Genomic DNA, 11,014 nt, shown 5'->3' with positions numbered 1-11,014 from the left:
TGAAGGATACCTGCTTGGTAAACATATGTTACAATGTCTTGCATACTCTGGGCATATGGTGATAAAGATCAGTCAGTAACCTGTTGCTTACTACCCTGTAGGTGACAGCGCATACGCTGTGCGCTCCCAATGGCAGAGATTTTTATAGCGCGAACTTGACCCAAATCGGGTATCAGAGCGCTTTACATAGCACCAGTTACGTTACATGAGGACACACATTCATTTTTGTTAGGCACGGGGAGATTAAGTGATTTGCCCAGAATCACAGGATGTTCAGCATCATTGCCGAGACTCGAACCCAGTTCCCCAGATTCGAGGTCGACTGCCCTAGCCGTTAGGCCAACTCCTACATCCTGATGCCATACCTCAACCCACATACCCCAAGTGAGCAGCATTACAATGCAGCGCATATCTGGCAGGAGCAGAGGTGTCGAACTCCGTCACTCCAACTACAGCTTCCGGCTGAAGTGTGGACTCAACAAGGTCCTCCAGGGGTGTATTTCCAATTTGTGTTGGAGGTCCTCCCCCAGTCTTCTTTGCCTCCGCAAGCCTGGCAGCAACCCTCTCCTTTGCACGGCTGCGCAGGTCATACCAGCCCTTGCGCAGATCTTCTACTGTGCGGTGGGTGACCCCCACTGCGTTTACCCTGGATTGTATTCCGAGACAGATTTTGCGCTTCTCTGACTCACGGACCTGGAGTGACTGCTTCCCAAATACCTTGTCATGCCTCCTCACCACTACCTCAATGAGGATTTCAATCTCCTTTTCGCTGAACTTCAGCTTCCTCTTGCGATTTGCAGACTTCTCTCCAGTTGTTCCTGAAGCCATGCTGATGTCCCGGAACAGTTTTCACACTCCCAAAATGGTTCCTTCAGCTGTGCTCCTGTAGTCTGCCTCCTCCTCCGACTCTCTGAGTGCACTGGATTCAGCATTGGATGCATCACTTCCTGGTTGTGAAGTCATCAAGCTGCATCAGTAAAACTGAATTGCTAATAGCGATTCTGTAATAGCGGATTCGCAGAATGTTTTGATGCATTGCACTGTGCGATTCCTTATTAGCGATACCTTATTAATAGCTAATAAGGAATCGCAAATGTGAATGTTTATGCACGTGCCCATATGAGTACAAAATTAAAGTTTTTTCTATTATTTGCCCAACAGAAATAGATTTTAGCTCCTAGGATGCTCTAATTCTCAAAGAAGAGAAATACTTTTTTAAGGATCATCAAGTGTAAAGCAAAGAATGCAGCTTTGGTGTCCTGGTTCCTTTGTCAGCAAGTAAGCACTAGACTCCATCGTTCTACCAAGCTTGACCATGAGATTTTATCCCAGGTCCTCAACGTAAATTTGCTGTAAGTATGTTTTACTGACTCAGAACCAATAATACAAGTGTAAGAAGTGTACTAAAATTTGCTAATTGTCCAGTTACAGCATATTTATATCCGCGTCATTCCAAAAAGTTCAGTATAAGGCAAAGAAGTTTGTAGAAACGCAGAAAGAAACTAATCCCCTCACATGAAACACTTAAAAAGCTGCTAAAGACCTTGGGGGATATGTACAATGAAGTGGCGGAGCGTGTTGTTAGCCTCCTTGGCTTAACGACACGGTCTACCACTTCGGAAACGCAAGGCTGCATAATATTTCCAAGAACTTGATGCAGCCTTGCGTTTCTCCTGCAATGGCGCTAAGTTTAACAACTTAGCACCAACGCAGGCACCCATGCATCAGAATACTGAGGAATACTGATATTTTAATTAAAATATCACCAGAGGCTCCATAATATGCAAAGTAGTATCAGTCTGTTATCACACATTACAGGCCTAATTTCTTTTGTGCCTTAATAATGTTCTAACTACAATTGCTTTATTAATCTTCTTATTTCCCTAAATTTGTTAAACAATTGCACCATTTGCCTACTCTTTTTTTCAAAATGTGCCCCCTGGGGAGAGCCTCCCGAACCCTCCTTCTGATAGTTGGGCTCAATGTGGTTAGCTGAAGATTTTGGGCCCAGTTAGCTGCAACTGAGGAAAACCTACCATACCCAGACATTTCTGAAAACAAGATACCGGGGGCGTGCAGGGTGGGGTGGTGTGGTTTCCGTGGACCTCCCAATGTTTTCTTATTCAGTAGCCCTTGCAAACCTCAAACTTTGACTAAAACACACATTTCCTCATATTTCTGTGATTCTCCATAAATTTCCTGCCACCCAGCATTACTACACACCTCCAAATCAGAATTGTATCCCACTTGTGTAGATGGTCTAAGCATCCCGCACAGGATTGGGCCCAAACTGCAATTTGGAAAGATCAAACTTTTCCACTTAAAACAAACCCTTTATGCAATGAGGAAGGCTGTGGAATTTTAGTCCTAGCCAAGCAGTCACACAGAGAAACCTACCAAAACTGGATTTTTTTTAAAACTAGGCACCTGGAGAAGTCCAGGTTGGTCTAACCAGCATGGAACACATGAGCTTTTTTTTTTTACAGAGAAGTCATTGCAAATCTCAACCTTTGGCATAAAACACACATTTTCCTCATATTCTGATGGAAAGTTCCAGAATTTGAGGGGATCCACAAATATGCTATCACCTGGCATTCTCACACGTACTCGTATACAAACGGTACCCCACTTGTGTGGTTGGTCTAGGGCCTGTGATAGGACAGCTCCAAAACGCAACACTGATAGATCAAATTGTTCCATTCAATACTAGCTATTTTTTTGCAATGTGGGTAGCAGTGGAATTTGGGACCTAGCACAGCTGGCACCTCTGGAAAACTACCAAACCCAGACATTTCTGAAATCTAGACACCCGGAGGAGCCCAGGGTGGTGTGACTTGCATGGACCTCATGAGGTTTTCTTAATTAAAAGCCCTTGCAAACCTCAAACACTGACTAAAACACACATTTTCGGTGAACAAAAGTTCCAGAAATTGTGGGAATCCATAAGTTTCCTTCCACTTAGCATTTCCACATGTTTCCAGACACAGATGATACCTCACTTGTGTGGTTTGGCCTAGTACCCGCAGTGGGAAAGTGCACAAAACAAAACATGGACATATCAAATGCATCCACTCAAAACTGGACTTTTTTGTAATTTTGGTAGCTGTGGATTTTATCCCCTCCCCTCAACCAGTAACCCAGTTTCTTACAGAGCCCCAACCATGAACTCTCATACTTCAGCAGCAGATCCTCCACTAAGGTGAAGGAGCACCATCCCACTCCTCTTTGAGCAGTGAAAATAGGAAAAATAAAATGATAATAACACTTTTAATTTATTGTTCTAGTCCTTCCACCCCTACCTCACCCATACTACTTGGTGGCAGCCACCACTTATGCCTACTACCCCTCCTGGGGTATAGGCCATCAACCATAACTCTCCAGCCATCTCTGTCCTCTGCCTTTCTTTCAATCTGCCTCCAGCTGGAACCCATCTCCTTGCTGCCAGCCTCTAGGCCTCAGCGCCAGGTTTCTTGGCCTTCCTCTCTTGTTCCCTTGAGGGTTCCAGATCAGGCATTGTTGGGGGGTGTTCTTTGAGTAGGGTGGTGTCATATCGCAGGCGTTGGTTTGTCATTTTCATCCATGTTTTCTTCAACTTTAGCTTTAGCCTGGGCACAACAAGGTGATGGTCTGACATCACATCTGCTCCTCTCATCACTCTCACATCCTGCAGGGACATCGGAATTTCTTGGCAATGCAGACATGGTCTATCTGATTCTCTGTTGAATGGTCTGGTGACACCCATGTTGCCTTGTGTATTCTTTTTTGTGGGAATACGCTACTGCCTATCACCGGACTGTTCAGGGCACAAAGATCTGTGAGCCTTTCACCATTTTCGTTTATGTCTCCATTGCCATGGTTAAAACATGACTTCTTTGTACCCAATTTTGTCGCTTCCAATCTTGGAATTGAGTGCCCCCATTAGTATGGTGATATCTCTCTCAAAGCATTTCTTCAGGATCGACCGGAGTCTGTTGTAAATCTGTTCTTTTTCCTCTTCTTTGCTGTCATTTGTAGGTGCATAGCACTGGATAACATTCACGTTGTCCCTCTTTTTCTTTGTGCAAAAGGTTGCTGTGATGATTCTGGGACCATGGACTTCCCATCTAACCAGAGATCTGTTGGCTGGTAGCAATAGCATCAATACTACTCCTTGAGTCTGAAGTATGTTCTCTGCCTCGTGTCCAGAATATAGCAACATACCTCCTGGAGCCAGTCTTTTCTGTCTTGACTATGTCCATCTGGTCTCGCTGATGCCAAGCAAGGCAAGGTTGTATTGTTTAATCTCCGTTGGCAGTTGGGCTTTCTTGCCTGTCTCGTACATGGTCCTCACGTTCCATATCCCATGCTGATGATCTTGGTCGAAAGCAGGTGGATCGGCTTTGTGGCTTCCAGGGATCTCTGGCTTTCACCACAAGACGTCATAGCTCTCCGTGGCAGATATTCCTCTCTTCCCAAGGCTGGGATGTCATTTTGTCTTTAGGTTGATATTTCTGTAGCTATTATGTTTTTTACATGGTGAGGTAGCTAGACCCACGCATAACTCTTCTCATTTTGCAGCTGGGCTTGGCAGAGTTTTTCTCTAATGCTATCCATAGTAAAACAGAGCTACACTAGCTTTGGGCCGAGTGCTTTAACTGTGCATTGGAACCAAAACATAATTATTAATACCCATTACACACCTTTTAAAGTTGCACCCAGGGAATGTCAGCAGCATCAGAATAGCCAAATGAACTGCTGCCCTACAGAGCAGAAACATTAAGTTTCTTCCAGTCACTCCTGACCCCACCTTGACTGGTGTCGCACTACAGGGAACTCCTCATGAATGCACAGTGGAAGTCACTAACGTGTCTCATCCAATTTTCAAACGATGTGCCCAGTAAAATGTCCCGCCCATGTACACAACATATGTAACAGATGGAAACTCACACTTAGAGGACAACAAATATATTGGAGGCATAGGGAAATATAACATATATGATATGGATCATTTAAAGTCCATGCACCACCGAGTAGCATCCGAACGTCATGCTCTTATACAGTTCTCACTTAGGGCCTCATGTAGGTAGCCAAATACCGGTCGGTAACGGCCGATTTTCGGTAAATATGCCGTTACCGACCGGTATTCAGACAAGTGAGATGTAGGAGTCCAAAAACGACTTTTCGGTAAATATGAGGCGGTAAATACCGAATCATATTTACCGAATTCTAAAATACCGATTCATATTTACCGAAGACACAATTAACGAATCGGTAAACATGAAGTGGTAAATATGAAGTGGTAAAATCTAAAATGACATGTAGGAGCACTCGGTAATTAAGAAATCCAGTAAAATCGGTAAATAAGAGTCGGTAATTAACACGGATTGAAAGCAGGTGGTAACCATCAACAATGCATATAATCAAACCCAAAATGCAACAGTGTGGACAACATGCCCGCTATGTACGTCATTGCAAGGCGCCTACGTCTACAGGCAGCAGGACTGAGGGTGTGGCGACGGGAGGAACAAATCCACAGACAGCGCATCACACTATTCCAGCTGACTGATGCAGAGATACATGAGAGGTACAGGCTAGACCCCGAAACCATCATGGACTTAATCAGGGACCTACACCCACTCCTGGACCATCCAATAAGAAGGGCGCACGCCATACCCCCACATGTGCAGGTGCTCTGCAGCCTACATCTGTTGGCATCCGGCAGTTATCAGGTGGTGATAGCTGCGGTGGGTGGGGTATCCCAGAGTTGCCTGTCACGTTTCTTCAGGAAGTTCCTGGATGCCATGATGCAGAGAATGCACCACTACATAAGCTTCCCGAACACACAGGCTGCACTGCAGAAAACAAAAACTGACTTTTATCACATGGCACAGTTCCCCCATGTCATCGGCTGTATTGATGGTACACACATCCCAATCTGTCCTCCAGCTGATACAGAGCACATCTACAGGAACAGGAAGTCCACCCACTCCATCAATGTGCAGGTGATCTGTGATGCAGGGAACATCATCACAGATATAGTTGCAAAGTTTCCGGGGAGCACCCACGACTCTTACATCTTCCAGAATAGTGGGATCTACACACGACTGAGTGCCGGAGAATTCGGAGAGGGATACCTGCTAGGTAAGTAACAGTGACGCCCCTTGAAACCTGCAAATCATAGTGCATAGAGGCTTGTTACTGATGGTTCCCTTTTACTCATCCAGGCGACAGTGCATATGCATGCCGGTCATTCATCCTCACTCCCTACCTACACCCAGCAACCCAGAGTGAGAGACGATACAACGTGGCACACAAAACAACACGCAATGTGGTGGAGCGCACGTTTGGACTACTGAAGAGCAGGTTCCGCTGCCTCCACAAGAGCGGAGGCGCACGCCAGTACAAACCCATCACCTGCTGCAAGATTATTGCCACTTGTGCAATGCTGCACAACCTTGCCACGAAAAAAGGTACAGATGTGGAACTGACATATTTTGAGGACAACGAGGATGAGTCAGGCCAGCCAGAGGGCAACGCAGCTAGAGTGCCAACTGCAATCGATGGGAGAGAGAGACGGGCAGTGATCACATGCAACTATTTCTGAGTAAGTAAGGGGACACAGCGAGTTGTGAGAAGTCCTGACGTAGTTTTAATGTGGCACCACGCCATGAACACATGAACAGGCCAATCTGGCAATATACCATCTATACAAGGAGTATGTCCAGGGTTACGTCACCCAATGGGAAGTGGCTAAGCAGGGCCACATCAATGTTTGCGCATACGCGCTGCAGTGGTGGATTGCACGGCCTGTGCATCCTCACTAGAGCCAACCCCAAGCCGCCTGCTGCTCCTGCGTGCTTCTGGGACGGGGGGTGTGATGCTGCTGCTGGTGTCGATGCTCTCCGCAGCATCCCCTGCAGCAGTTGTCGACGCCTGACTAGTCAATAGCACCCCTAGTGCACTTGTCACCTGCACCATCCCCCGAGACAGGTCGCTGCAGCACTGTGTTAGGCCCTCCTGCATCGTCACAGAGCGCCGGCACAGCAGAGATGTCGCAGTTGCCAGACGGTTGAGTGCCCTGCTGGTGGTGTCCCGTCTCTGGCGTTCCCGGCGCCGTGCTTCGATGTCAGCATCTAATTTGCTGCACAACTGCTGGATTGACTGGGACATGTCCCGAATGCCCGCAGCCATGCCGCTAATGTTAGTGTCCATGTTGACTAATGTTGTCTTCATCACCCGCATGTGCCTCTGGACTGACATGACTGCCTTTGATTGCAGGCGCTGTTGCTTCAACATTTGGCCCTCGAGCCCCAAGAAGACACCATGGCCGTCAGTGGGTGCTGGTGGACTCTGGACACGCGACCTGCGGCGCCCTCTTGCTTCCGTCTGTGCTGCCTGTGAGGTGTGGGGCACAGTGGCATGGCTCCCTTCCTGGGGCCCGGTGCGGTCTTCTGGGCCCATGCTGTCGTCTGACGAGGTGTCTAAGGCTCGTAGCCTGGCTGCTGGACGCCTCCTCATTCTCACACCTGCAAGCGGAGATGTGGCCGGTGAATCGAACATGAGTGGCGATGCTGGCTCTGGTGGTGGTGATGCTGGCTCTCGGTGAGGTGATGCTGGCTCTGTGTGCGGCGAGGCTGGCTGTGTTGGTGGTGCGGCTGCCAGTGGGCCTGCTCCCTGGTCTGCACTTGTGCTGGCTAGAGGTGATTTATGTGGCCGGTGTGCCGTCTCTCCTGCAGCATGCCCTGTCCTGCATGATGTCACATCTGTGGACAGAAATACAACATTGGCTCAGTGTCCCCGAAGGGCTGCATTGCAAGCGTCACAATAAATCATTTCACATTCCAATATGTCCCCTGTCTCCTTGTGCCTCGAGTGCGTGACATGCCTTGTTGCCCTGTAACATTTACGTCATGGTTAGTGTTGCCCTGACTACATCTCCCGGAATGCATTGCCTGTCTGCACTGACACGTGTGGACTGCAGTGTGATTCTCGTTTCACAATGGGGGATGTGGGATAGGGGTAGGGGGGGCAACATTGCTGTGCTTTCGTCTTACCTTGGTGTGTTGCGGCTCTGGCAGAGCTGTCGGCGTCCCCAAGACCCACGACGCTCTCTTGCTCGATTGTGGCCGCCACCAGCTCCTCCAGTTCGGTGAGGGCAGGTGCCCTGTTGGTTCCACCTCCGGTCTGGCTGGCCTCCTTCTGGATGTCGCCCATCTTCCTCTTGGTTACAATCCTGAGGTCATACCAGCGCTTTTTGAGGACCTCAATGTCCCTGTGGGTCACTCCCACAGCATTGACCTGCGCCTGGATGGCCAGCCATATGTTGCGCTTTTCAGCCTCAGGCACTTGCAGGGATTGCCTTCCAAACAGCTTCTGGTGCTGCTTCACCACCTCCTCCACCAGCACCTGGAGTTCCTTGGGGCTAAATTTCAGCTTCCTCCTCCTTTCCCCTCCGTCTTTCTGTGTTCTCTGGCTGGACATGCTGTTCGTTTACCCGCTCGCACATGCAACGGCTCCCTGCCTCTCCTCTGCACTCCAAGCCTCTCCAGGGTCGGCTAATGATGTACACCTGCCTGGGTGTGGGCACTTCCTGGTTGGGTGGGCTGTCGTTGCACTGGATTGGCTGTTTCGTCAAGTCATGTGATTTGATTTACCGAATCCGTACATACCGATTCGGTATTTACCGATTCGGTAAATACCACCTCGGTATTTACCGATTCGGTGAATTCCGATTCGTATTTACCGACTGTTACCGAATCGGTAACTGTTACCGAATTTTTACCTACATATAACTTACCGATTCTAATTTACCGATTCGGTACGGCTCGGTATTTAAGAACCGGTAAAATTTATTTACCTACATGAGGCCCTAAGACACTTAAAGCCATGAAGTCACTGAAGTCAGGAAAAGCACCAGGTCCAAACAAGGTCCCAGGAGACCTATACAAGTCAGAACCATCTGTGTGGGGATCTTACATAAATATTTTGTTAAATAGGATCCTGGCGGGAGACAGAGTACCTGAGTCATGGCATCGTGCAGAGGTAATTACTCTGTTTAAAAATGCACAGGCAACACCTTACTGCTTTCCTGCACCCCTGTTGGGCTTCAAAATCCCTTAAATATTTTTGCTGACTTTTGCGATTCACAGGAATTAGAGGTAAACACTTCCAAGACCAAGATAATGGTCCTCAATCCGCACAAAACTTTCAAAGGAGAGTTTTTTATGAAGGGGGAAGTACTGCAAATCACAGAAAACTTTGACTATCTGGGTGTCAGATTGGATAAACCATGCAATTGGAAGTCCCAAATCATAAAAAAATTAAATGATTTTACTCCAGAGGACATCTGCAATCACCAAAAAGTACAACGCAATCACACCCAGATCTGTCACGCCAGCAATTGAGATATCCAGGTTCAAAGCACAAGCCGCAGCCCTCCATGGGACATAAATGTGGGAAGTAGGTGGCACCTCAGCACTAACGGTCAAGGAGAATTCTTTTTGAGATCTTTATTCAAATTACCTAAAAGTACACCATTTGTCCCATTGTATTTTGACAAGGAATTAAAACAAAGCGGCGGGGCGTGGCTACGCAACGCAGCGAGATGGCCGCGAGCTAGAGTAGCTCTGTCGATCTGTCTCCCTACCGTCTATCCTGGAGGCCCCATCCGAGACCTGAGAGGTAGACATGCTGCCGCAGAGTGTGGAGGATCCTCCGAGGCAAAGATCGGGGCTTTTGAACCTGCGAAACTGTTGCCAAGCCGCAAATCATCTTCGGCCTTCCTCGCGCCTGGGGCGGGGTCCTGACGTGGTTCCTGGAGCTGAGCCAGGCACGAAGCGGCGCGGCCCCCAACGGTGCGAGAGACCATGGTCGGGCCCACGCTCTGGAGAGCGAGTGAAGCTGCAGAGGGGACATCAGCCCTTCATGAAGCACAACAATCTAAAAGCAGAGGGTGAGTGAAGTCCCCTGCTGGTACATTAATTGCTTTGATTGACCGGCCGCGTTGCGAGGGGAGAGCCTGCCGCGGTGCGATATCAGCCCAATTACTGGGAACAAAACTAATCTCATTGCGCGCGTTGCATTGCCGAATGCGATGTAGTGCGCGCAACAAAATTCTTTTATTTATTTATTTGTTTACTTACCTCTGTTCGACCATATTCATCGTTTACTACCCCCCACCCTGCTCCACCCCCGTCCGCAGCACTCCCACCACCGGCCGCTACTGGGTGCGACAATCACTGACCCACAGGACATCGCAAATGAATTTGCGGCAAATTTTAGTATGGTGTACCAATCAAGCACCCCCTTGCTCGAGAGTGACTCCCAGGAACTGCTCAGAGACATACAGCTCCCTGCCCTCTCGGCTGAGGAAGCAGCTGCGCTAGAAAGTGATTTTACCAATGACGAAATAGCGCAAGCAATCAGAAATCTCTAGGCTGGGAAAACCCTTGGCCCTAACGGCCTACCCAATGAGCTCTATAAGCTAAGACCAGCTAAAATAGCCCTGTACCTACAAGCCATGTTCAAAGAAAGTTAGAGGGTGGGTTCTCTCCCGCCTGATCAGAGCATAGCAACACTGGTTACCATCCATAAGGAGGGCAAACCAAGGTGTAAATGTTCCTCCTACAGACCAATCTCTCTTCTTAACGCAGAACCCCAAATATTGGCAAAACTTTTGGTGAACCGACTCACTCAAGTCAAGTCATTAACGGTTTGGTGCACCCCGATCAATCTGGCTTTATGCCCCATCGCAACACTGCGCTAAAACTACGTAGAGTGCATGGAGTGCTGGGGAGGGCGGCCACCATCCAGGAAGCGACAGTAATTGTTTCATTGGACGCCACTATGGCGTTCAATACCATCAAATGGCCCTACCTGTTTGCGGTACTGGCTAAAAGGGGATTCGGACCTGGCTTTATAGGATGGGTCAAACTCCTATATTCGGAGCCTCTCGCGTAGGTGGTGGTCAACAATAAGAAATCTGAACCCTTTCGGCTTGGTCGTGGGACCCGTCAGGGCTGTTCACTCTTCCCCC

At 48.3% G+C, this 11,014-nt stretch overlaps 1 protein-coding gene across 1 annotated transcript; it reads right to left on the bottom strand.

The window, feature by feature from the left end:
• Positions 1 to 366: 366 nt before the first annotated feature.
• Positions 367 to 828, bottom strand: LOC146857917 (myb-related transcription factor, partner of profilin-like). Its single transcript, XM_085647081.1, has one exon. The coding sequence runs from the start codon at positions 826 to 828 to the stop codon at positions 367 to 369; it is 462 nt and encodes a 153-aa protein (XP_085503207.1).
• Positions 829 to 11,014: the final 10,186 nt, after the last annotated feature.

The sequence above is a fragment of the Triturus cristatus genome, chromosome 3_2, assembly GCF_964204655.1.
Source record: "Triturus cristatus chromosome 3_2, aTriCri1.1, whole genome shotgun sequence".
In the NCBI taxonomy this organism is placed as follows: Eukaryota; Metazoa; Chordata; class Amphibia; order Caudata; family Salamandridae; genus Triturus; species Triturus cristatus.
Note: the sequence above shows the minus strand (reverse complement) of the source record. Positions and strands in the feature narration are given on the sequence as shown.